At 36.1% G+C, this 27,772-nt stretch overlaps 4 protein-coding genes across 11 annotated transcripts in view; 3 read left to right on the top strand and 1 right to left on the bottom strand.

Annotated features, from left to right (window-relative positions):
* The window catches only part of LOC116298546 (zinc finger MIZ domain-containing protein 1), a 44,398-nt gene extending 39,967 nt beyond the window's left edge, over window positions 1-4,431 (top strand). For all 8 annotated transcript variants that reach the window (XM_031707052.2, XM_031707054.2, XM_031707049.2 and 5 more), the window contains one exon: window positions 96-4,431. In XM_031707052.2, coding sequence (XP_031562912.2) covers window positions 96-191 — 96 coding nt within the window. In that variant the 3' untranslated portion in view covers window positions 192-4,431. The remainder of the gene's footprint in view (window positions 1-95) is intronic.
* A 2,565-nt stretch (window positions 4,432-6,996) lies between these two features.
* LOC116298534 (glutamate dehydrogenase, mitochondrial) lies at window positions 6,997-18,243 on the top strand. Its single transcript, XM_031707030.2, has 15 exons — window positions 6,997-7,354; window positions 8,453-8,587; window positions 9,527-9,663; window positions 10,243-10,393; window positions 11,073-11,161; window positions 12,146-12,182; window positions 12,867-12,928; window positions 13,215-13,352; window positions 13,733-13,768; window positions 14,290-14,388; window positions 14,526-14,606; window positions 14,976-15,099; window positions 15,651-15,736; window positions 16,393-16,455; window positions 16,945-18,243. Exons 1-15 carry the CDS (start codon window positions 7,096-7,098, stop codon window positions 17,062-17,064), a joined length of 1,617 nt encoding a protein of 538 aa, XP_031562890.2. The 5' UTR covers window positions 6,997-7,095; the 3' UTR covers window positions 17,065-18,243.
* Window positions 18,244-18,586: 343 nt separating this feature from the next.
* Window positions 18,587-21,787, bottom strand: LOC116298535 (cyclin-dependent kinase 1-A). Its single transcript, XM_031707031.2, has 6 exons — window positions 21,707-21,787; window positions 21,338-21,615; window positions 21,092-21,262; window positions 20,408-20,571; window positions 19,722-19,863; window positions 18,587-19,516 (listed from the first exon to the last, which is right to left on the bottom strand). The coding sequence occupies exons 1-6, from the start codon at window positions 21,750-21,752 to the stop codon at window positions 19,394-19,396; spliced, it is 924 nt and encodes a 307-aa protein (XP_031562891.1). The 5' UTR covers window positions 21,753-21,787; the 3' UTR covers window positions 18,587-19,393.
* A 911-nt stretch (window positions 21,788-22,698) lies between these two features.
* Window positions 22,699-25,412, top strand: LOC116298532 (oligosaccharyltransferase complex subunit ostc-B). The gene is made up of 4 exons (XM_089031118.1): window positions 22,699-22,870; window positions 23,481-23,554; window positions 24,621-24,838; window positions 25,299-25,412. The coding sequence occupies exons 1-4, from the start codon at window positions 22,732-22,734 to the stop codon at window positions 25,315-25,317; spliced, it is 450 nt and encodes a 149-aa protein (XP_088887244.1). The 5' UTR covers window positions 22,699-22,731; the 3' UTR covers window positions 25,318-25,412.
* The last annotated feature ends 2,360 nt before the right edge of the window (window positions 25,413-27,772 follow it).

The raw sequence follows: 27,772 nt of genomic DNA, 5'->3' as shown, positions 1-27,772 counted from the left end.
TCTTGAATATGTCAAAGTTTATACTTCCAATATGTTAAAGAGTGTTGCAATATTGCCATAAATGTTGCTAATTATTGTTATTTTTTATTTTGTAGGACTTACCAGAAAACCTCGATCCATCGCAACTATTTTCGTACCTCACTCCTTCGGATCCAGATCCACACGAAGATATCCTATCAATGTTTGATTAAATCGTCAAGACAATGAAGAAACAGAGGTATTTCAAGATCTCTCCTCAGGTGCTCTTCCCTTTTAGCCATTACCTCATGAGGTGGTATGAAGGTCAATGATCTTTGAGATATAAATAAACTTCAAAATGTACAACGAAAATGATGCCGCAATGCTCAAAAAAAGCTTTGCGGCAGGCATTTATACCTCTTATTAACCCAAGTTTAAATGAATATTAGATTTATAAGAAGTTTCTCAGATAAAATTATTATAACATACAAATATTAGAAAGCATAATAAATATAGTTGTAACAGTTTTATTTATTTTTATTTTCTGGACACATTAGCACATGTATGAGAACTTCTGATTCAAACACCGAACAGTGCTCTACTTGAAAGAACACTTTAAAACAAATCACTTTTTATTGTCTGTAAATACTCATTCACCAACGTGAATACATAACCCATCTTTATGTAGATAGATAGTATCTCGATGATTATATGGTGAGTTTGTCTGTCTGTCTACTTTCATATCATAGTTGTTTATATAGTGGGGAGAGAGAGAGAACATTCTTTTAAAGCCTACGTACGGTGGTCCCGATATAGTGGAGCGTTTCAGGATAAGTGCAAAGCATATTCAGTTTGGCATATATAACAAGCATCAATTCTTTATGTACATTCACAGGATTCAAAGGCACTCCTGTCACTCTGAAAAAAATCTTGTTGAGTCTGCTGAGAAATGAATGGTTGAAAATGTTAAAATTTATTGTTCCTGATTGGCCACTGTTATTTGTATGTTGAACCAATCAGAATTGAGTTTGAATGCAATCATTTCTGATTGGTTGGCCATGTGTGCATTGAACCAATCAGGATCAACTTTTATCTTGAAATAGCTACCCCAATAAGAACTCCCAAGCACTTTGCTCTGAGTGTCATCCTGATTGCCAAGATGATTCTCGAAAAGGGTGAAAGTGGTGGTAGTATTTACAATAAGGAAGTCATTAACGGTCATTTTCACAAATACTATCGTTCTGACAGTGCCATGTCAGCCTGATAATTCTGAACAGAACTATGCACAAAATTAACACCATTTTTTGAACAAAACCTTTTTCCACTAGTACTATGACCACACTCAAAACTTGTATAGAAGTATAGTATTTAGCACAATATTACTTAGAAAACCAGCCCCTTACAGATTTTGGGTTCACAGATTTATGTTCTCTCCCAATGTATGGTATACAACTTAATGTCCCAATATTTGGGCAGAAACGGTAAATGCAGTTAATATATGCATATAAATTATGATAATAATAACAATGATGCTTAGCTCTGCTTTGGACTTGTCGATAGAAATAATAATGATTATTATACAAATAATTTTAGATTATGGCATCCGTTTACAGACTGATAGGAATGAATGGACAAGGGGAAATAATTTACACATTTATATTAGTTGAGAAGATTGCGAAGGTTTCGGTCCTGCATAATATGTATTGCTGTGCTTGAATGTTTTAGACAAACACTCTTAACAAATTCTAATTTATTTTTGTAAATAGATTTATACATATATGCATGATTATCGTTCTGTCTTAGTTTCTTCCTTCCATTTGATTTTCATCCATTTTCTTGAGATTCTTAGTTTTATTTTTATCAAAATAATTAGTTTTAATCTGTCCACTGATTGATTGAGCTCAAATTATTTTTTCTTATGCGTTGATCTGGAATTCTTACAATTTTTTTGAACATTGGCATAGTTTTAATAATCATTATTGGGGTATTAAGAATATTAATTTCATATCTAGTATTTTGATTTATTTCTCTTTATCAAGCTTTATCTTGAGCGTAGAAATAATTGTAACAAAATGCCAAATCAGTAATTGAAAGTTCAAGAATTGTTAAATTATAGTTCCAGAAATTATTCATATCCCTCAAGGAGGAATTCATTCTAAACCCCCCCACCCCCTACCCCCAGAAATTCCAATTTTCTTTCATACAGACTCTGTAATTTTTGTTCTTTATCTGACCCCACCCCCCCACCCCCCCACCCTTCGGAAATTCCTAATTCCTCTGTTGGGTGGATAATTTCTGAAACTACACAATAGACCCCTTGCATGTGACGTCAAATCAGCTCGATCTGGGGGGAAAACTAAAGAATTCCATTCTCATAAGAATTGGAACCTATTGTTTTGTCCCCAAGATTGAACTGCATTCCAAGGTGCTGTAAGAGATCTATAGTGATTGAATTAAAAGTTTGGCTATAAATGAAAATCTAAGTTGAGTTGAGTTGTTTTCACCAAACCTAAATCCAAGGGCTATAACCTTATTGTACAGCAGTTAGCGAATCGTACAGCATAAAAATTTGACTCCCAGGATTTTCATCATGCCTTACCTAGATTTAGACAATAAAATTCTGACCCTTTTGTACCTATACGTTAATAGTTTTATTGTAACTTTATATCTATAAATCTCATTCAATAAGCCAGCTCATACTTTAAGAATCGTTTTCAGAGCACATGCGATTTTATCCCAAATTTGGCATGTTTTGTTTACTTCGATTTTTCAATATTCTGTGAACTCAAACATATCAACAGCTTGTTGTGAAATTGGCTTTTCACTGCCGCCAGTCAACAACATAAAAGGTACTGACTGATTATTTATGATTGATGGCAGCAAAAAAGCCAGCGTGCAGCTTGCAACTACTGAGTTTGCAGAATATGGAAAACCGCAGTAAACCTTTTGTTGTTAATTAAACTAAAGAAAGTGAGAAATTCTGGATAAAATGGCATGCACACTGAAAACAATTCTTGAAGTATGAACTGGCTTATTACTCTTCTGTTCCAATCAACTAATGATAGCATCTTTTTGATTATAATTACTTTAGTAAGACATACTGTATTATTAGAACAAAAGAATTCAACCAAGAACGAAATCTATAGTGTCCTGCTATTGTTACATCAAAATTAATATTGTGGGACGTGTGTAGCAATAACAGCATGGCTTGGAAATAGTTCCAAGTCCAGGTTGGAGTTGCTGCGCATAACAAAACTATAGTTTACAATGTCCAGCAACTCCAACTGACGACTGGAAACTTTTATTCATAGCCTGCATAGCGGTGCTTTGGGGGAGGGGGAAGAGGGTGAGTCCCCTCCCTTTCCTCACCCCCTCCCCTCACCCCCTCCCCTGAAGTGCCTTTACGCAGGCTATACTTTTCATGGTCACTGGACAGTACTGTAAAAAGGAGTATTAGTTGATCATGACAGACCATCAGCATTTTTTATTACAAAGGCCAGTACATTTATGGTCATACTGGCTTTGTACCATCACGTAATGGCAGCCATAACAGTAGGCACAACAAAAGAGTCTTTTCCCCTGAGAAAATGAATTCTTTTCATGTAAATCAGATTAGACTAGATTCAATCGTTCCTGCCTCCTGTCATGGCTGCCATGATGTGATGGTGCAAAGCCTCTATAGTCATGCAATAAAGAAAGTTTATGCACCTATCAATGTTATTAGGAGTTTAAATTATACCACAGATTAGGGTCAAGTCATCATGTGCACATCTCAGATGTAAATTCTCTATCTTTGGTCCACATTTTGAGTTCAAAGTTATAAACCAGTGGGCAATAGTGTAAGATCCTGGTAACATTTTCGTGTTCGGAAGTCTCTAAATTTCAATCTGTCTGCCATGGGTTTTACCTGCCCAAGTCCCTTCTGAAGTCTGTTGATATCTCTTGGCATAACATTGATAGTTGCATACAAAATAACTTCGAATCCTTTTTATGTTGATCAAAGAAATAGCAAGAACAATCAAGCTATTGCTAAATCTTTCTACACTAACAGCAATAGATAAATTCACTGTTTTTCCCTTTCAGACCATGTGTAATTCATTGTACATTATTTGTTGAGTTTTCTGGTATTAGTGTTGCTTGAGAAAATGCACTAATATGGATATCACACATGGCCTGAAATGGGAAAATTTAGTTCGTTCTTTTTTTAGTAAAAGTTCTGCTGAATGAAAAAGATTAGACAAGTTGACCATCATCAAAGGTATTATCAAGGACAGAAACGAAAGAAAATAATCTATATAATGTATACCAAATAGATATTGGGGGAATGGAAGCAATAGATATCAAAGTATTTATAAGTTAGAAATTAGAAATGTTAAACAAATTCTTAAAGGAAGGCTAGCTAGTCCACAGACTGTGACGTAGGTAGGATGCATTCTCTGTTTTATAACAAATAAAGTGAAAATTTTAAAACAATGATTTGTGCTCATTATTTCTTTATGAGAAATTAAATGGTAAAAAAAAGCTAAGCAGTCCCAGAGTGAACCTTCGAAGAAATCCCATGTTGGTGATTCAATTTCTCATTCCCTGTGACCTTAATCCAGGTCCCAGTGATGAACCTTGGGGTAATCCCATATTGGTGATTCTATTTCTCATTCCCTGTGAACTAAATGATGGTCCCAGTGATGAACCTTGAAGAAGTCCCATGTTGGTGATTCAATTTCTCATTCCCAGTGACCTAACTGATTGTCCCAGTGATGAGCCTTGAAGAAGTCCCATGTTGGTGATTCTATTTCTCATTCCCAGTGACCTAACTGACTGTCCCAGTGATGAGCCTTGAAGAAGTCCCATGTTGGCTATTCTATTTCTCATTCCCAGTGACCTAACTGATTGTCCCAGTGATGAGCCTTGAAGAAGTCCCATGTTGGTGATTCTATTTCTCATTCCCAGTGACCTAACTGAATGGTCCCAGTGATGAGCCTTGCAGAAATCCCATGTTGGTGATTCTATTTCTCATTCCCAGTGACCTAACTGATTGTCCCAGTGATGAACCTAGTAAAAATCCCATGTTGGTGATTCTATTTCTCATTCCCAGTGAACTAAATCCGGGTCCTATTGATGAACTTTGGGGAACTCCCAAAGTTTCGATACTAGCTTGGGCTACCTGTGCTCTCAGCACCCTAACGAGGCAGGATCTCTACTTCCGGTTTGATTGGGAGCTCAAGCACGACTGACAAAACAAGAAGATTCCAAGCCAAAATTTCCACTTAAAAAAACCTTCTGTGATGGGACAAATAAATACTAGGGCATTATACGTCTTAGCTTTCGTTTTTTCACTTCTAAGTGAAGTGTGCTTCATTACAGTTTTGTCTGTTTTGACCAACAATGCGCCAGAAACGAACTCCACATTTTGCTGGTCATGGGAAATAGGAACAGCTCGAGCAGAACAAGATCATTCCTGTCCTTTCCTTGTCTTCCTCCTGGCTGCTTTAGTCAACGGCTGTTTGCTCATCTTTACAGGAATATACTTTGCACTTCGTCTCTGCCTTGTCGCTGAATACTTCCAGAACTCAGTTTGCCTAAAATACGTCATAAAGTACAGCCATTTTGTTCTTTCTCTCTTAACTACGTTGTTGTCTTTGGTGTTCCTTGGCCTAATGATCGGATATAGTAATAGCAACAATAAAGCTGAGGACTACACCGGAGGGCTTTTTTCGGAGAATAAGTACTATCGCACGATACTGCTCTGCGTTGGAGTTATTCTTTCTCTTCTGAGTACTGTCTTCAGTGCTATTTTGTGCTTTAAGGGAAGTAGTCCTGAATCGGATTATTCTACTACAACTGGCGGAGTGTTCAGTACTTTCACTGATTATGCTGACCGCTATGATCAGATAAACTAAGAAACAGCCCTCAAATGTTCATCACTGAACCAAGTGAGATTTTATCCATTAAAACGCTGTAAAGTGTACAACTAAATGCCAAAAAGAGTGGAAAAGGCAAGACTGAAAAGCAATACATTACAGAATCAATCAATGTTATTTAGATTTTGTTAGTTGAATATAATTCAAGTTGTACTGTAATTATAAAATTTGTGGCAACAAGTTTGATCCAATTTTCTCAACGTTTCGACGTCATCAGGCGTCATTCTCAAAAGTACTCATAACAATGTATATATAATTGATTATAATTGTATAGGTAATCACATGACCCCATGCACAATTTGGAATACAAAGGTACGAGTGATGTTTTGAAAGTTATCAAAATTGGACGAGCCCTTTATAGACGAGTCCAATTTGAAACTTTCAAAACACCACGAGTACAGTATCAATTCTGAATTGTATGAGAAGATTGTGCGATTTTTTGTTTACAATATGCTCAACAAAATTGAGCAACTTAATTGGCACTGAGTACAATTTGGGATTTAATTGTATTCCTCTTGTCCAATCAGAATCGAGTAATTTTGTTGAGTGTATTAGTAAATGAATGTTATTTTCTATCATATGGAAATGAATCTAGTAGAATAATTATATTTCATCAGCACGAAATCATGTAGGATTGCACTTGATAGTAATGAACATTTTTGAATGTTTTTTTTTTCTGATAGAAATGAATATTGTAAAGTTCATGCACTTGAAATATATATATAATTGCATATTGCTGCAAGTCAGTTAAACCTTGACATCCAACAGTGGACTTGACATAGACAAGTACACTGGAACCTCTATAATGGTCTCTAAAGGGCCAGGAATAAGTGTCTATAAGTATCCATACCCCTGGGGGAGTGGGGGGGTTAGAGAAAGAACGATTACTGACTTTCTATGGAAAAAAATTGGAATTTCTGGGGGTAGGAGAGGGGGTCTTTAAAAAAATTCTATACCCCACCAAGTAACTAAGTTTGTGAGACAGGCACTTAATAACACGTGACGTACTTCCCCTTCCACTTCTAATTTCACATTTACTTCCGGTCGCACTTCCTTATAAGGCAAGACACGCCCCCAGCCCCTCCCATGGTTCTATTACCGCGTGATCCTGGGCCATTAAGTACGTGATTGTGAGATCATATCTTTGGATTACTTGTCTCTCTGCCGCAATACTATCTAAAAATCACTCTAAAAACCCTAGTTTTTTCAACCTTTTACAATGCTACGGGCGTCAAGTGTGCGCTTCATGCGTCCAAGCTTGCCTGGGAGTATTAGACCAGCTTCGATCGCCAAAACTGTGTCCTCAGTTCGTCTTTCAAGTACCGAGGCCGGTCAAGGCGAGGAACCTTCCTTCACTCAAATGTGTGAACTGTTCTTAGATAAAGCAAGAACCTACGTTGAACACAGGCTTTTAACACGACCAGAACCTCCGGGCACTAAACGGGCTCCTCATGAGAACAGGAAGCACAAGATTCGAGGTTTGTTGAGATTTTTAGATGTTTTTCGTTCGCATTCTTTCTGTTGTCAAGAACCGGCTTTTTGCATTCGATTTGCCACGTGAAGTCATCGACATTCACTTGTAGAAATACGAACCAGAAACGCCATAGAATCTCCTTAAAGACTTCATTATATCAAGATTTCGAGGATTATTGTACAATGTTTTGGTTAAAGTACAATCTGAATTCAAAAGAGATAACAGACGCGATTAACTTTGGGTTGAAACGGGAATTTTGCAGGCTTATTAAACACAGTCGTTTCTTCGATATCAAGGTTGTTTTACACATCAAAAACATACTTTTATCGAACAGAGAAACTCTTAAATTTCGATATGACTATTGACCTCACGAGACTTTATGTCATCTACACTTGTTGAGAACGCTTTTCTGATGTGCGATTGCCTAATATTTGTCATCTTTGTTGACGTTCATCGGCGTCTCTTTTGAAACACTTTGTACGATTTTGAAAAATTAATCCTTGATATAATTGACTCTATTAATTCTATCCATTCAAAGAATATCGTTTTTGAATTCAAACTTTCTTGATCAGATGGTTAATACTCATTCTTAAAAGCTTGAAATTTGGAATTATCCATGAATTTTACTTGTTTGTTTATTAATGGTGTCGATCTAGGTTTAAAGAAAGTTGTCAACAATAATCTAACGCAATTCTTTTAAAATCTTCATATAAGAGCTAGGCCAGGTCTTGTACAATCTTTGTACAGTACTGAATTTATTTTGCACTTAATAGAACCAAATAGAGCAATACCTATTTTTTCCTATTGTTTTATCAGTTCTATTTAGTACTAAAACAGTGCTTATAATAATGGTGATGGCCAATATATATAACAATGCATGTCTGGCAAGAAATAGAACTTGTCTAGTCAAGTCTTTGCTTTGCCGGTCATTTTGACTAGTGATGGTGAGCTAGACATAAGGTATGACTAAGCTAAAACTAATATATGGCGGCAACTTGCCATTATTAATCAATTATTAATCTGCTATATTCACTAATGTTTCATATATGTATGTAGTGCTTACACTCTAAAGCACAACTAATACATTGAAAATATACATTAGGAATCCTTGATACTATGAAACCATGTCAAGATGTGTTGTCTGTGACGTTCCCAATCAAGCGTGACAATGGAGAGTATGAAATGATTAGAGGATACCGAGCCCAGCACAGCCACCATAGGAAGCCATGCAAAGGAGGTAAGATACACTGATAAAAAAATATATGAAATAACAACTATCAACACGAACTTATTAGAGAAATTGACTATAGTATAATAAAACTTTACATCAAGATTAAAATGAACTATATGTAAATTTAACTGTGAAGCTCAGAGACAACACGTTCATGCGGACAACGCAGCGATGCAGCTGAATGTAAAATAATATATGCCGCCCCATGAACAAGATGCCGCCAAACTTGACAGCCAAACCAAATAGGGATCTATCTATATTTTATTTATCAATTGACGCGGTTTTCTTTGTTATTCACAAGGCTTTATTTTCATTATAACCCTCATTATAAATGCGAGGTCAATATATAGTTATTAACTCGGTTGATAACTATATATAGACCGTTTGCATTTATAATGAGCAACATTTGATAGAAAACCTTCTCAATTGATAAATAAGATACTTAATTACCTCGAACGTCGGCAATAAGCCTATACATCCCTCGGGCCTGCGGCCCTCGGGATGTATGTGGCTTATTGCCTCCGTTCGAGGTAATTAACTCTTACATTATAAATGATAAAGGGTAAAATGGAAATGGAGTAAAATAAAGAGAAAATTACTAATATAAAAATCATTTACTACGAAAACATATGAAAAAAAAAAGGAAACTATGGATAAAAATGTGGCAAAAAAGTTTACTTTTCAAGAAATTTCTGGCGAAGAGCAAGTATAAACAATAGAACTGTTGCTTGGTTTTTAATGTCCGCACTTAAATTGAATTATCTTTATGTGTATTACCTCTTGGCTCTGCCGTCATAATTCCTGAAATTGGCTCACCTCTGGAAGACTCACAGCTTGTATACAAATATAATCCAGTGATAATCACTTTGCCTTCGGTGAATAATAATAATAATTGTTGAATAGTATAGTGGAAATCATAGTATTAATGTTTACTTTAACCTTCAGGTATCAGGTATAGTGGAGATGTTGACTTGGATGAGGTGAAAGCTTTAGCTACACTTATGACGTTCAAGTGTGCTGTGGTAGATGTGCCGTTTGGTGGCGCTAAGGGTGGCATCAGAATTGACCCAAGAGAATATTCTGTAAGTTATTATAGTCATATAATAATCATATATTTTAGAGCAAAGGAAGCAGATGCTACTTGGATATTTTGAAACCCTGAGTGTTGGTTCGGCCAAGGCTTCCAACACAATTCACCTTTTCGGCAATAGCCGTCTTGTCATAAACACTTTTTTAACAGCAGTAAGAAAAGCTTCAATCAAGTTAGAAAAATGATATTTTACTTGTATTTAGAGAACTAACTAAACAAACCAAGTAAATAGTTCATTTAAAGCCAGCACATTTGTACGGAAATCCAAGAACAATGTCCGAACTTCTTGGTGACCATAACACAATCCAAACAATTTATACCACGTGATGGCTAGCGCCGAAAGGGTGAATTGTATTTGCAACAAGAGAGAAATAACACACATCTCATCCACCGATTTCTCTAAGACCCAGACTCATATTACAGTGTACTTAATTATTATTTAATATTGTTTAACGATGCAATGAAAATAAGAGTTAAGAATGATAATAATTAAGATGAAAAAATATTTCTTAGAAGAAGATGTATTCCACTTACACAAAATTCCAAAAATCTTTCTGTTTAATGTTTTTAGGAAATTGAATTAGAAAAAATCACTCGACGATTTGCAATGGAATTAGCCAAGAAGAACTTCATTGGACCAGGAATGGACGTGCCAGCACCAGACATGGGTACCGGCGCAAGAGAAATGAGCTGGATGGCCGATTCCTATGACATGACACTTGGTAATAAATTGTGCTTATCAAAGTTGTTTTTTGGGGTGATATGTAAAAGAAAGTCAAACAGTTGTACATTATTTAGATATTTTTGTCCCTAACTTGTTTATTTTTGAAGTTTTTCCTACACCCTATTTAGTTGTTTAAACTCTGCGGCACTTATAAAATACTTTGGGTTTCATATTTGGCATTAATTTGAGGCGGCGTTTATCCTAGGGCGGCGTTTATTAAAGGTCAGCGCTTAATTTTAAAAAAATGTGTTTTAACTATTACCATATACATCATGATTGTGTAACCAATGATTTTTAATACAAAGTGAATACGAAAATTTAAAATATACAAAATACCAATGTTTTTTTGTATGGATAAAAGAGGTGCTTATTCATGGGTGGTGCTTATTTTGTAGTTCCAAAAATTATCCATACCCCCCTCACGGAGGAATATTTTAAAGACACCCCCCTGTCCCCTGGAAATTACAATTTTCTTCCACACAAACTCTGTAATTTTTGTCCTTTCCCTGACCCCCCTACTCTTCGGAAATTCCAAATTCCTCTGTGGGGTGGGTATGGATAATTTCTGGAACTACACATTAACAATTTTGTTCTTAAATTCTGCTCTTATTTGAGGGCAGCGTTTAATTGTGGGTGATGCTTAAACTAGTTAATACGGTATGTGCGTACTTCTGTAGGATTTGGTAACTTGAATGCATATGCATCAGTGACTGGCAAACCAATCCATTTGGGTGGAATTCACGGAAGAGTGTCTGCCACTGGAAGGGTAAGAATAAAGAAAATTTAAATTCAATAAAAAGTTAATCCTTACTAGTGACTGCAATCTCGTGCCTAGAGCCCACGTTCCTCATGGTCAGCACCGAGAAACGAGAGGCTCTGGTTGTAACCGATTTTCAGTTGGCTTCCGGTCCGTGAATTTCGGACCAGAAGTTTCAACTGCGCATGCCTTAATATAACAGGTAAGCTGATGTTTGGGCTACTTTTGATCTTCAGGGATTCAAATTGTTTCGATCAAACGGTAATCAATTTTTGACCTTTTTAGCTTGAATATAGAAGTTAAATTATTTATCCTTTGCCATCTTATAGTTTATTTAGTAAATTTTTCACCCGAGTACTAACTGCTTGTGCTATTTTTGTGAGTTTTTAACACGTTTTTTTGAGTTCAAATCATCACGACAAATGCAAGAGTGATCGGCCGCCAACTCGACTCATACTAATCCTCGTGAAAATTCGCTTAAATTCCAGTCTCCTTCTGATCTACTTCGGGTATGCGAAAGATTGATTATCGTACCACATTCTAGCAAATTTTGAGTTTGATCCAAACCAATTTAGTGCTTGAAAAATCCACTTATTTCCTGATATTTTTGAGTCTGTTAGCTATTTTATTTCCGGAACGAATCTTTCTATTGTTTTCCCCCCGGACCAATAGGAATGCTCAAAAAATCGGTTACAACCAGAGCCTCTCGTTTCTCGGTACTGACCAAGAGGAACGTGGGCTCTGGGTATGAGATTGTAGTGACTGTTTCATTGTGCTCTGTGAAATCACCCAATAGACTGCTGTCAATCAAATAAATCATTTTCTCGTCCCTCTTTGTTGTTTCAATGTTCCTTTACCTACGTACTGTATGGTTTTATTTGAATGAAAGCAGTATATTGTCTTATTTCCATGTTGCAACTGCTGTCTCGATTAGCATGTAGCATTAAAGACAATGCTAACTTGTTTCACACTTTGCTTTGAATTATTCAACAGGGAGTTTTCCATGGAATTCAAAATTTCCTTGATTCTGGTGAGTGGACTATCATAAGAGGTGTGGCATTCAATGCTGACCAACATTCAATGAACGAACAACAGTGAACGATCTAAATCAGTGACAACTCTTAATTCTCATGAGATGCATGTGACCGTAGTTGTATACAGTCAAAATGAATCCATGGAATGTATTTAAGTGTATGTCTTGATATATTACAGCACTCCTCAATCACTAGTGTGAAATCCTACCATTTGCTGTTGCAACAAAATAGGGTTGTAGTGGATGTCATTTAAAGTGTTTCCATCATATAGTTAAAAAACACAAAGTTATCAAGGGCCAGTGCTTATGGAATGTCATAGAAATGCCTTGATTGATGCCCACCAAAACCTACTTCGTCAAGAGGCACTGCAAATTGTATGATTTCCCGCACGTTATCGTGCTGTAGGGGCGGATCCAAGCAAAAATATTTTTACCACTTTTGGCAAATGATACTACAGAACTTGAAAACATAGTACGAAATAATTTATGCTTTTTATTCCACTTCAAGAAACTTAACTAAAATTTTGATGGCTGGTGGATTCAGCCCCCAGTTGCCACTCCTTGGATCCACCCCTGTGCTTTAATAAGAAAGTGAAGTTTAGATAGCCATGAAAGTCGACATATGAGTAGGGTAATCATCTTCGAGACATGACATTAATTCAATCTTGCTGTTCATCTTAGAAAAATATGCTAACATGGTTGGATTGGAACCTGGATTGAAAGACAAGACTTTCATTGTTCAGGTTAGGTTAATAACAAGCACTCTTAAAGCATAGTATATAAGGTGGAATAAGCTTATTAAGGAGGGGGGAACCCTAGTGCCGACCAGTGAAACTCAGTGTCTACAACTTGTGGTGGTGGATAGTGATTAAGCAGGTTTTTCAGCCAGTGGCGTACAAACGTGATTGATTTTTGTTGAGGGGGTCAAAATAGGAGAACCTGGAAAAAAAAAAAAAAAAAAAAGGAGAACCTGGAAAAAATCATCAAAGCATAGGAGGGTTACAAATGATTTTTCTTTGATTTTGTCAGGGATTTGGTAATGTCGGATTGCACAGTTGCCGATATCTACACAGAGCTGGTGCCAGGTGTGTGGGAGTCATTGAACGAGATGGAAGTATCGAGAACCCTGAAGGGATTGATCCCAAAGAACTGGAAAACTACATGTTGGTAAGTAATAGTATTGAAGGAAATCAGTTTATTTTTGTAAGCTTATAAATCAGAAACTATACTGCAACCAGTATCATACGGTACACAGTGCAATTTTGGCTTTGTGAAACTTTCGTTGCAAGAAAGTTTCACAAAAAGTAGAACTGCTTTCTACTTGTGCAACTGAAACTTCAGTCGGGAACAAGTTTCAGAATGAAATTGCACTGAGTAACATCCCTTTGGCGACATGCTGAAACTTGGTATTTACTTCTGTTAAATAATCCGTAGCCAAACCAAATTTCAAGGGGCAACTCTCTAACTATGGGGATTGTGTAATGAGGTAAAAACTGCTGTATGAAGCTCTACAATTCTAAAAATTTCTTTCTTCTATTTTTTGTCAGGAAAATGGAACAATAGTTGGTTTCCCTGGTGCCAAAGTAAGAACATTTCTATTGAAGATTCAAGGGCAGATCCAGGAATTTTAGAAGAGGGGTGACTATATTACAAAGGTTTTACCAGGAATTCAAGGAAAAGGGGGTGACTGTTACTAACGATATACTGAGAAATTCGAGGAAAAGGGGGGTGACTAGTCACCTATATTACCACCCCTGGATCCGCCCCTGAGATTTACTTGTGAATCTTGTATACCGTGTTTACATTACATTATCTTATGTGATAAATATATAAGTGGAACTTAACAGTGCATTCTCCAGAGTGGCTCTTCATCCACTGAATTTCAATGACATTTAGAAGCTGAATTTTGTGGCAGAGAAAAACAGGTACAAAACAGGAGAGAACCAACAAGCAACTCTACTCACATAGGACACCGAGACCAGCAGGACTGAATCCCAGGTGTCATTAGTGAGAGGAAGCCCTCTCTCCACTATAAAGCAACCCTTGCTTCCCATGTGATAAAAATAATATCGTGGACTTACTTTTGTTTGATTGTTTGTTGTAGCCTGCTGAAAATCTACTTGAAGCACAGTGTGACATCCTTGTGCCTGCCGCAAATGAGAAACAACTGACCAAGAAGAATGCCCCTAGGATTAAGGCAAAGGTAATGATTATTAAGGATTATTAAGGATTAACAATAATGATCATTGATCAGCAATCAGTGAGGATTCAATTAGTCTATTTGAAGTTTTCATTGGTTAGTATTTGCTATATTCATGAAATTTCTGTAATCCTATTCAGATCATTGCAGAGGGTGCCAATGGACCAACTACACCTGAAGCTGATAAAATATTTATTGAAAATAAACAACTTGTCCTTCCGGTGAGTACACTATGAGTCTACGTAAGTTGGTTTTGGAATCCAACTTTAGTGTGAACCAGGATTTATTAATAATAATAATAATAATAATAATAATAATAATAATAATAAAAAATAATAATTAAAAAAAAAAAATAATGGGATTAACAGAATCCAGAAAACCCTTGAAGCACAGGAGAGAACCAACAAACAACTCTACTCACATACAACACTGCTCAGAACTGGTCGGGACTCGAACCTGGATCGCATTGGTGAGAGGCGAGCGCCCTCACTGCTACGCCACCCATGCTTCCCAATTTTAACAATTTTAAATGGTACCCCTCATTCCTTGAAGTGTTGATCTATAACAACTATTTTCCATGATATATTCAGGATCTTTATCTTAACGCTGGTGGTGTAACAGTGTCATACTTTGAATGGCTCAAGAACATTAATCATGTTAGTTTTGGACGTTTGACATGGAAGTATGAGAAGGAGTCTAACTACCATTTATTGGGTAAGAACACAATATTAATAATGGTAAAATAATTAGGAATATTGTGGTTAACCTGCTAATACTACAGTAGTTGGGACTGCACGGGTGTGTTGAATGCAACAAATGACCAGGATAAGAAGAAATTTAAATGCCTAGTTGTACAAAAGGTTCAAATCTGATGTACTAGCATTTAGAAGATTGGTGTTAGAGTACTTAACTTTTGTTCTCATTTTTGTTATTCACCTATATATGATAATAATAGTTCTTTATTATAAAAACGGTGGTGTTGTGTGCTGCTACTGAATTGGCTCGTACCAATGCATCACGGGTTCGAGTCCTGCTGGTCTTGGGCTTGTATGTGAGCAGAATTGTTTGTCGGTTCTTTCGCATGCTTTGACAAGTTTCTTGTATTAGTTCATTTTGTGAGGGAAAAAAAAAAAAAAAAAAAAAAACAAGAGAAAAACCTTTCAAAGTATAAGGAGAGAACCAACAAACAACTGTGCTCACATCTTGAGCCCGGCGAGACTCGAAACAATATGGTTATAATCTTTATGTTTGTTCATTGTATACAGAGAGTGTACAGAAAAGCTTAGAAAATCATTTTGGCTCAGGACCAATACCAGTCAGACCATCTACAGCTTTCCAGGAGCAAATTTCTGTAAGTAAACCTAAATTTTATTTAATATATTATCTCCCTGACTTCAGGCCACATACTCAGGGCACAAGGTTACACGAATGCTAGCAAATGAATTATTTCCATGTACCTTTCTACAGTTATGGTTTATATACCTTTCCTAATGTAGTGATTCATTTGATTGATGGTTGTTTATATTATATTGTCCATTATAACGTAGCCACGATATGACATGCACTCTGATTGGTTAATTAGCTTGCGTGAGCATGCATTTAAAAATGGATAGTGCATACTGACATAATTGAGTAGTGCATTGTATTTTTCAAAGGTTTTGCTATGTTATAAAAGCAATGCTCAATGCTCAGTTGTGCGTATATCCAAATCTGAATGACCTTTGGGAGGTTGTTAAACACTCAAGAAGCTAGAGTTGCACTCGGCTATGCCTCATAAGACTGTTACGCTTCTTTCATGCTTATTAACCTCCCGCCTTGCATCCAGAACTTGATATGTACACACACTAAGTATTAACCATTCCTTAATAAACCTGTTATAATTTTTTGCTTGATCAGCAAGTACATGAAAATAAAAATAGTATGGTAACTGGGTAATAATATCTGCCGTCATTTTACAGTCACTAGTCAAAGTATAAGCATCTTTAATGGTCTTGTATTGTTTTTCAGGGAGCATCAGAGAGAGACATTGTCCACTCTGGATTAGAATTTACCATGGAAAGATCTGCTAAGGTTAGCTATTTATTTATCATCATAAAATGGAAAATTGTTAAAGGGAAGACGAGTAATTACTTATAGAATATATTGGCACCAGTTCGAAATTTATCCTATACATGGAGTAAACTACATGGCCATCGAGTATTTTATAAACAGAGCTTGAGTCAGTACACTGCTAAACAGTCACAGATAAACCCCTTAAAAACAACTCTGGGCTGATCTAAATCAAGGCATGGCTAACTCACAGATTGAACCCTGAAACAACCTCTGGGCTGATCTAAGTCAGAGCATGGCTAACTCACAGATAGAACCCTGAATGGCTTAAAAAACTGATGATGTATGTTCTCATATTGTACTGAATTCTTTACGAAATGAACCAAATGCAAATGAAGACGAATCTATATCAGATATAAAACCTCCTTCATGGTCATGATTTCTATTGTGTTTCCTTCATGAATTATTGTTTTTTTTAAGTTTAATATGTTTTTATTTCCAATCCTGCAGCAACTAATGAGATGTGCAGAAGAATACAACCTTGGACTGGACATCAGAACAGCTGCCTACATTGTTGCCATGGAGAAGGTCTACAACACTTATCATGTCGCTGGCTTTACTTTTGCATAAAATAATTGACACATAATATGAGTCTGCAATAAATTCAATTCAATTTTTACAACAATTTTTCAATAACTGCTGATAACTAGGGTCTGAATAGTTTGATGTGCGTTGAACGCAAGTCCTTTGGTCAAATGGAAAGAAAATGGAATATCTATTTAAATAATATTCAAGTTTCTTGGTGGATTTTTTTTTCATTTTAGTGTAACCCTCACATATGTATAGCTAGGGTAATTTTGTTTAACTGTGGAAAGAGTTAGAAGTTTAAAAGGCTTTGCACCATCACGTGATAGCAGCCATGACAAGAGGCTGATTTACATTAGGTAGAATTCAGTTTACAAGGGGGGAAAGACTCTATTGTCATGCCTCCTGTCATGACTGCTATCACATGCTGGCGCAAAGCCTCTATTGTATAATAGTCAAAGCTATGGAAATAAGATGTACTTACCTCATCTAATAGTCTACTGCAGGGCTTAAAGTTAGTCAGTAAGTCACCAGCCATAATGACAGGCCTAATTAGTTTTAGCTTTGTCATATAATTTTATTATACCTCGATTCTGGCAGTCAACATTACCTGGTCAAAATTACTGATAAAGAAAAAATTTGACAGGACAAGTTCCAATGCACCTTCTTAAAATTGTCTTGAATGCAAGGCTAACATGGAAATACAAAGAAATGCCATGGATTCCATCCTTGCATCCACAATACTTTTGAGAAGGGTCAATTCTGGTGGACATTAGAGACCTTTAGATGCGATGACGAGTACAAGAACAAGTACGAGGTTTTAACTTTTACAGCTGTAAAGCGAGGCATTATCTTTTTGTAGTCATGATCATGTACGTAGATTGAAACTTTACATCGTAAAAAATCGGGAATCAACTACGATTTAGTGTTAACCACATGCACAGGAACAATTTTAAAACTCGTACTCAATCTCATACTCGTTGTTGGATCTAAAGGTCCCTATAATTGTCAGATGTCCTGCAGTTATTTTAAGCCCTGTACTGACTATTTCACAGTCCAAGGAAAATCACTGGATTATCACATACACATAATATTCTCATGTACTTCTTATTAAAGTGTATGGATTTAATAATTAATATTTTGAAAAGAAGAATTGTGGTGCTGGTCCTTGATGTTGTATGCATCGTGATTTTAAAAGACGTTCGAATAAACTCTTTTTCCCAATTTGCAAGTGTTTTTTTTTTCAGAGTAAGATGGAAGTGATGTTGAGTACATCATTCTAATCACATTTCAAATTGCAATGAGATGCAAAACAGACTGTCAGCACTTTAGTATTTTTACATAAGTGAATATCATAAATCTGGCACGCTCATTGGCCATAATTTACGTCTTATGCTATTATATGCCTACACTTGTTTGTCAATTTGTGCCACTTGGAGATTTTAATTATAGTGTTAACTTTGTTATTTGCAGGAATATATTTACAAAAAAATAACGCAATTTGCATTACTTGTAGTTATATAAGGCTATATGTGTATATTGATTGATACAGTAGTGAAGCTGAAAATAAATTCAACATTTTTGTCCTTTAATTTAGCTGAACAAAGTCATATAAACATGGATATACAGCATAATAGATATTGATCAAGATGGGACAAGCCATGAGAGCATTTATAAGTTGTAGCTAGCTAGCTAGGTTTATGAAGGGAAGAATAATACAAACTTGAAATTTTCCAAGGGAAAAAGCTGCAAAAAAGATATTCATTTAGATCTTACAAACCCATCAATACTCCAGCTTTGAGTTCTCTTTGCTCAGCCTTAGTCTCGGTTGTGCGTTATGATATTTAGCTATTCAACCAAAAACTGGCATTTTAATCAACTCGTTCCATAGTATGTACAAGAGCATTAAATGTACACAACAAAGGCTAAGTCTGAGCAAAGGTGAACCCTAAATAGGAGTATTGTGAATATTCCTTGAGGATATTTCTTTCATAAATGCACAAGAGTAAATTGAAACTTAGTTAATGTTTTAGTTCAAAGTTATTCAATAACTTCTAAAGCATTCATTGTTATACTTCATTGATAAAGACAGTTATTTACAATAGAAGACAAAAAATATGCAAAGATTATATAGAATAAAGAGAAAAGAAGAAACAGTCTATGAATAACATAATACAAATTGGAACAAAATATAATTACAAATAAAAATTGATATTTAGTGTACAGTTAAAATTGAAAAAATCAAAAGAAAATCATTAGAACCTCAGTCGGAGGGACTGAAATTCTGGTACATGTATACAGTATCAAGATGAAGATATTATGTACACTATAACTAGCATTTGAATATTTTAGATGTAGTGATTTTTTGAGTGTTCTAACTCAATGACCACGTTTCTGGTGTTGGTGGTAGGGAGTCTATGTCAAGATCATGGAAGTATCTGTGTTTGATGGCTCTTTTGGCTGAAATTCGTTTGGCAGGATCATACTTGAGCATCATCTAGGGAGAGGAGACAGTGTAATTAGTTTAGAAAGAAATAACACTCTAGGGAATGAGTGAAACTCAGTTCGAAATAGGCCGTTTGCATGATGACATTTTACTCTACCACTACCAAAATGCAGCATGAATTTTCTTTAATTCAAATTTATATTTCCTCATGAGACCCAAAAATACATGTCAGAAATGAAGTTACAAAGTTACCAACCTCTAAAAGTTCCAATCCATCTTCGCAAATATTTGGCACAGCTGCTCGAAGACCAATTCCTTCCCACTTTGGAAAACTCTTCTTGTAGTCTGGCAATTGAGTAATGCCTTTCCAGTGTTCGTCTGTTGGGGTCCCTAAAATTCTGTTAAGACAAATTTTATTGTTTATTGAATAATTCTGTTATAAATTCAGGTGTGTGATATCTTATTTGTAAAAGCGGGTACTTCTTTGGGACTGAGTTGATGTGTAGAATACGACAAGTAGGGAAGCACTGGTGGTGTAGCGGTGTGAGCGCTCGCCTCTCACCAGTGCAACCCAAGTTCAAGTCCCGCCGTGCTCGGTGTTGTATATGAGTAGAGTTGTTTGTTGGTTCTCTCCTGTGCTTCGAGGGTTTTTCTCCAGGTCCTCTGGTTTTCCTCCCTCCCCAAAAATCAATTCCTAAATTCAAATTCGATCATGGAATGAGGGCCACAGGTTTGTTAGCCACTGTTTATTAAGTGCTACCCTCGTGAAAAAAGGAACTTTTTTTAGATGGGTAGGAAACTTAAACCCAGGCTGGAACTAGATTAATTTTTTGATTGTTCAAGTCCTTTGTCAGAGTAAAATGTGAAATTCAATAGACTAATAAATTCTGAGAAACACAGCTTCACTTGACAATGGACCACCTCAAGCTAACCACCACTTACCTAAAAATACGGAATAGTTGATCAATTTCAGAATCACCATGGAAAAGTGGTCGTTTCGTAACCATCTCAGCAAAGATACATCCAACACCCCAGATATCCATGGGGCATGAATAACGTTGACTGCCCAGAAGAACCTCCGGAGGACGATACCATAGAGTTACAACCTATAGATGATAACGAAAAATCAAAACTTGGCCATTCCCTAGAATGTTTACTAGTTAGCATAGGGATGAGTTCAGGGCGGCATGGGTGGCCTAGTGGTTTACTGCTTGCCTTTCGTTGCTGTGGTCTGGGTTCAAGTCTCAGCTCAGACTGAGTTGAGTGACGTGAGTTGAGTTCGTTTGAAGTGTTGTTCTCTCCCTTGCCACAAAAATTTTCTCAGGGCTTTCTGATTTCCTCTCTCCATAAAAATCAACATGTGAGTCGAGTGTTGTATGTTGTAAATATAGAATGTAGTGGTAGTGCGTGTGGAGGGAACCTCACGGAAGAGCCCCACAGAGGGAGTGGTGGTTGTAAAATATAAATTTTATGTTTCCCCCCTATTTTTTGAGTAGAATGTCTTGCCCATGCAACAACACATTTCTCACCTCCACCCATGCCCACGTTTTTTTCTCTTCTTGCTCAGTTTCCTCGCATTTTTCAAAAACTCAACTTTTCTAGTAAATTCAAATTTTCAGGCCTTACCTCATGGGTGTATGCGCGCACAGGAATCCCAAAAGATCTTCCCAACCCAAAGTCAGCAAGTTTTATAAGACCCTTGGAGTCAATCAGCAAGTTTTGTGGCTTTAAATCTCGGTGGAGAATTCTTCTTGCATGGCAGAAATACATAGCATTGGTAATCTGGTAGAGGTAACTCTAAAAAAATAAAGGGCAATAAAGACCTTTAGAATTATTATCGTACAGCAGGGTGATAAAGTTTTTTTTACGAACCTTGACGAGCATCTTATCAACATGTCCTTGTGTATTGTCCAAATACTTTTTCAAATCACAAGTAAGGAATTCAAATACAAGATAAAGTTTCGAGTCCTCATGAAGAACATTTTGAAGATTAACAACGTTAGGATGGTGTTTGAGTTCCTTTAGAATCGAAATCTCTCTGACTGCAGTTGAGGGAACGCCTTCTTCTTCTACTTCGAGACGGATTTTCTTTAGCGCTGCGAGTTCACCAGTTTTTTTATTCCTTGCTTTATAAACTACTCCATATGTACCTAGAGCACGAAGAAATACTTTTAATAATAGCTAACAAATCATAAAAGACAAGCTAACTGTTATAGGAAACCAGTTATTAATACGACTTACCTTCTCCAATCTTTTCAATCTTTGAAAAATCTTCCATGGTAGTCATGTTGAAAGAGTGCGAATCAAAACTTACCTAAAACATAAAAAGACAACATACAAAGATGTCTTGAAAAAAATTAAAAATTTTTGGCTTTCGGGAATAATCTTTTGTTGACAAGATCAAAGAAGCAGTTTTATATTAGAGTTTGATCCTTTTGAAAGAGAGGAGTTCGAATTCGGCTCCTGAAGACGACTCCGCTAAACTACTATTAACACAGACCGATTTGTTTTCTTATTTTCAGTAGACTTCATAGAAACATAGTTCTAAAGACTAGATGAGTTTTTTAGTACAGTTCTTATATCCTTTTTGAATTTAACTAAGAATTTCTAGCTGCATGTGAAAGAACAATCAACATGGCGGAGATCCAACGGCTAAACTTGAAACTCAAAGGAATTTTTCTCTACCTTCGTCGCAATTTCTCTTAAAAATCGAGGGTCAGGTTTCGAAAGTAATCTTCATGATTTGTATCTGTGCAAAAAGGATAGCGATCGGTAAAGAGAAGACGGAATAAAAAGGCTTACCTTGAGCAGTAGGTTGATGCTTCCAAACGTCTACAAGAAGATAAGGAATCTCGTGTATCTGATTTGAAAATAGCGCTTTGCCACCAACGAACCAATCACAATCCGTCTACATCACGTGGAACTTTAAAGTGATTTCGTTCTTACGTATCATTCGATTGGACAAACTTTATTTAAATAGCCAATCAGGACTCGACAACCATGTTACTAGCACACAGAACGTGATTTTATAACGAAGTTTTCAATTGGATAATCGATATGGATGAATGTGATTGGATTATATTTATCAATCATAGAAGGTTTTATATTGACATAGAATCCTTTCTTTTCTTGGCGTGATTTTTATAACGAATGTTTCAATTGGACAATTAGATAGAGAATTGTGATTGGCTTATATGCACCAATCATAAGAGGTTTTATATAGACATAGGACCCTTTCTTCTTTCTTCTCTCTCTACAAGAACAAGATGGAGTCTCTAGTTGGTTTACCATTCAATGTCCTAGAAATCCCAAACCTCAAGCTTAGAAAACCAACATGGCTCAAAGCTCCGTCAGGAATGGTTGTCTTTGCTATAATCCTTCTTTCTTACTTTCTTGTTACAGGAGGTAAAGGATGTTTTGTTTTTAGTTTCGTTGGACGTTTTTGAAGCTTACGTGGCTAAAGTTTGATACTCTTTCTCGTATTTTTTTTAAAGAGTGCATTACTTTTTGCGTTTAAAAACATCTGTTATTGCATAATCTTATTGTGTTATAGTATTAGGAAAACATTTTGAATTCATGTTTTAAAATATATGCATGTTGAAAAACAATTCAAAATAATGTATTCAGTGAGAGAGGGGAGGGGGGGGGGTTGCTTTAATGATTCTGAAATTTTGCCTTCTTTTTTTCCTCTAATCTGAGTAAAATAAGATAATAAAATAAGATAATTTAGATTTTGAAGAGGATGCACAAAATGAAATTTCTATTTCAATTTTTGATGTAAATATTTGATGTTTCATATTTGTTTTTCTTCCTTTTTTATAGAGCTGTATATATTCTATTTTTTCTATCATCTTTATTCTATTTTATTTGATTCCTGTCTGATCTTATCCATTCTTTTCTATTCTAATCAGTCCTGTTTTATTCATTTTTAATCCCTAATCAAATAATTCCATTTTATAGACAAGAATTTTGGTCTAGGTATCAAATTTATGGAATCAAATGATTATTTTTTTAGGAATTATATATGATGTAATCGTTGAGCCTCCAAGTGTTGGAAGTACGACAGACGAGCATGGCCATAGCAAACCTGTGAGTTGATTTTATAAGAAATTATTATAATAATAAGTTACATAGCGCTATTTCTATCACTATCCAATAGTGCTTAATCAATTGTTCTAAAATACCTGTTACACTTTCAAAAACAATTTGCCATCCCTGTACATGTATGCTTAACAGCACATAACACTATATCAGAGAAAAGACGAGATTCAGGATAAAAAAAAAACGTTTTAGTATTATTTCTGCTCTGGAAAACTTTGGAAAACCTCATAATTACTGCTCGAGCAGTGAATATTGTCTCATAATATAACAGGGTCCTTGACCAATCACAGCACATGAAAACTCTAGATTCCAAAAAATATATAGCCGAGTGGGATTGGTATTTACTGGTATCAGGGCGCTATTTTGGATTGTTGTTTTGACGTTGCTCATAAATTATTGTAAGTTTAGGTAATAGAAGCCTTGAAAATATAACACCACTTACCACATACGGAGTTAACTGGTAGAATGGTCACTTAAAAAAATATGAAACAAAAAAGTTCTCACCGCTTACCAATGAGACCTGGGTTCATGTCGTATGTGAGTAGAGTTGCTCGTTGCTTCTCATACTCATTAATAATTCATGAGTAAACCAGCCAATCAATGGGCTATTTTTGGGTCACATGATGTTACTTGAAACCTGGTAAAGTGCTGTGAAAGGAATGCATTCAGTCTGGAGTAACTGGAACAAAATTAATTCAGTCCTAGGACTGAATTAATTTTGTTCCAGTTACTCTAAGTCGAATAATTAATGAGATGAGAAGTCATTTCAAAGCCTCCAATATCGGACTGGACATGATTTCAAGTCCGCACAGTTAGTTCCAGTCCTTGCATGTGCCTCAGACTGGAACTAATTGCTTAGACTTGAAATCCTGTCCAGTCCTCATTGTTGGCTTTGAAATATTACTTCTTCTACAGGTTCACCCACTTCATAAAAATCAACTTCTGAATTCCAATTGTAATCCAGTGGAAGAAGAGCCACTCTGTGGAATCCACTTTTGATCCGATTTTTTCTAAATTTATTATTATTAAAGTTTTATTGCTATCTTGTTGATAGGTTGCTTTCATGCCATATAGAGTTAATGGACAATACATTATGGAAGGTTTGGCCTCCAGCTTTCTGTTCTCCATGGGAGGTATTGGGTTTATTATTCTAGACAAGTCCAATGCGCCTGGAATGCCCAAGCTGAATCGTTTCCTTCTCTTGTTCATTGGTATGATCTGTGTGCTGATTTCTTTCTTCACATGCCGAGTCTTCATGAGAATGAAACTTCCGTAAGTATTTTACAACTTCAGCTAAGCGTCAAATAAAGAGTGCTAAAAAATGTATTCCACTTGTACCCCAATTGTAAAAAAACTCCATTAGTATGAGCCATGGAGAGGCCTAGTTTGTTGAAAATGCCTTTCAATAATGATTAACAATTATTAGCAATTAATAAGGGGCAAAATATCATTCCCAAGTAGATTTGGTCCTTTGGAACTAGCTTTATGTAGAATATTCACATGTTCCAGTAAAGGTTCTTGTCCGTATTGTATTGTATTATTTACATTTACCATTGGTATTTGTGAATATTCAGAAGCTGCAATCAGTCTAACCCTGAGGAAATGAGTCTGTGATACTGTAAAGGAACACAGCAGAGCAGTAAATAATGAATTCAAAAAAGGACTATATTGATAATAAGAGAAATTCTGTTGTGACGTTTTTGACTTTTTAAATTTATTGTTTATCTTTTAGGGGATACTTACAAGCATGAAGATCATCCATTAAAAATGTAATATCATTACTATATAATATCACATCAACTTCACTATTTGTATTTTAGAAATAAATGAGAGCCTTTTAATATAAGCGATGTCACAGTTTTCATGGAGTATTGAGAAATGTTTTTTGAATGGACAAAATTTGAGGGCTGTCAATCCATATCTGAAAGTTAGCCGTGCCCTGACTTAGATCAGCCCAGAGGTTGTTTCAGGGTTCAATCGGTGAGTTGGCCGTGCCCTGACTTAGATCAGCCCAGAGGTTGTTTCAGGGTTCAATCTGTGAGTTGGCCGTGCCCTGACTTAGATCAGCCCAGAGGTTGTTTCAGGGTTCTATCTGTGAGTTGGCCATGCCCTGACTTAGATCAGCCCAGAGGTTGTTTCAGGGTTCAATCTGTGAGTTGGCCGTGCCCTGACTTAGATCAGCCCAGAGGTTGTTTCAGGGTTCTATCTGTGAGTTAGCCATGCCCTGACTTAGATCAGCCCAGAGGTTGTTTCAGGGTTCTATCTGTGAGTTGGCCATGCCCTGACTTAGATCAGCCCAGAGGTTGTTTTAGGGTTCAATCTGTGAGTTGGCCATGACCTAACTTAGATCAGCCCAGAGGTTGTTTCAGGGTTTCATATATTTGAAGGTTTCTATCAAAGGAATCAGCGAGATAAAACATTTGATGCATTATTTCTTTCAAATGTTTGATGAAAATATCACTACGCTGATTATATTACAAGATAAATTTGATTAACAATAAAAAATTTTTATTCTTTCCAGTTTTTGACAAATGCAAAGAAATACTTTGCCGAAGATTAACACCAAGTCTATTAATATACTAGAACCAAAGTATAGAACATGAAACACAACAATGACACACATTCACACAATAGCAATACACTAACTAGAGTCAACCCTTCAAAAGACTTCACACTAATCCCTCGTAAATGTGTGGTTACAAAAAATGTATAATAATATGTCCATACCCAAACTTTGAGGTAACTGGAAATTCCCAGAGGGTGGATGGTCAAAGGAAAAACAAAATTAAGAGATTTGCATGGAAAAGAATTGTAAATTTCGGAGGCCGTGAGGGGATCTTTTTTTCAAATTCATTCATCATTTGTGGAGAATGGAAATTTTCTAGGACCACACAATGCTTTTATCGAATTACATCTTATTGTCCAGTCATATGCTATATACTCATACTTCTTGTGGTCTTCCTTGTATATTCGTGCTATTTCTGGCACCAGGGGGTCGTCTGGGTTTGGGTCATTCAGGAGAGAGCAAATACCTAAAATCCTCTATTTAGCACCCCGGGGGGCTTATTTATTTCAGGCATGTTTGGGGGGGGGGGGGCTCATTGGAGAGAGGGGGCTTAATTGAGAGGGGGTGTTTATTGATATAGTCGAAACACAGTAACTTTGTACACTGTCAGGATGTCATATGATTGTAACTCGGGATTCAGTAAACGGAAGCATTAGTATTGACCGTCTCACATAATCTGTAGTGATGTAGCTGTCTTTTTCACCATTCCTGGCTAAGGTGAATGGATTGATCCCAGCATATCTTAGCATACCCCTGGAATGGTCCAGTTGTTAAGCGACTATTATGAAAAGAGCTACTGCATACAGAAACCCCTAAACTGTTACAGTGCAACTACTACAGATGGTGCCACCAAGAACCAATCAAATTATTGTAGAATGGAAACAACATATTCCAACTTTGGGTAGTGGAGCCAATCAGAAAGCAGCAGAAAACAATAACCTTTCAACATATCTTTTTATTCCCAATAGAAAATGCACACTTTGCCACTTATTTATTAAACCAGCTCAGACAGAATTAATCCCTGGGGGGTGGGGATTGGGTGAAAGTTGCTGATCAGCAAGTAGAATGGTTTTCAAAAACCCGTGAAATACACTTTAGCGTATTACACTTTAATACACTTTATTGTCTGCATTTTCTTTTGATTTTCTTTCATGTTTTCGGTGTATTACAATTTATTACACCTTAGTTATTACACTTTGTTTCACAGGTTTTTGATAACCACTATAAATTTATCTACCAAGCACAAATCGATTTTTAAGTTAATCAAAAAAGATAGCAAACAGGCTATGTACTTATTGACTGAGTTAGGTCAGGCCGTATGGGAAAATATTTGGCTCGAGGTGATGCCATACAATGACCGAGAGCCAAATTTTTTCCCGTACGGCCCGACCTAACTCGGTCAATAAGCATTTTATTATATGACCCTCACAAAACTAAATCATAAAATAAAAGAAAGAAATAGTAAATAAAAGTTTAAAAAGAGAAAAGCATGTTATGTCATCAACATTTAAAAAATTGCAAGTTGCGATATTGTGCATGTTTGTGCCATGCGCCCCCTAAAGTTGTACAGAGCCATATGAAAACCCTTGACATCCCATAAAAAATGTATTCATTATTTAAAGATAAGTATTACTACAATC

This window comes from Actinia tenebrosa, unplaced genomic scaffold, assembly GCF_029948245.1.
Source record: "Actinia tenebrosa isolate PJP-AT-01 unplaced genomic scaffold, QUT_ActTen_1.0 PGA_scaffold16__25_contigs__length_10494907, whole genome shotgun sequence".
NCBI classification, from domain to species: domain Eukaryota; kingdom Metazoa; phylum Cnidaria; class Anthozoa; order Actiniaria; family Actiniidae; genus Actinia; species Actinia tenebrosa.
This window is presented reverse-complemented; position numbering and strand designations above follow the sequence as displayed.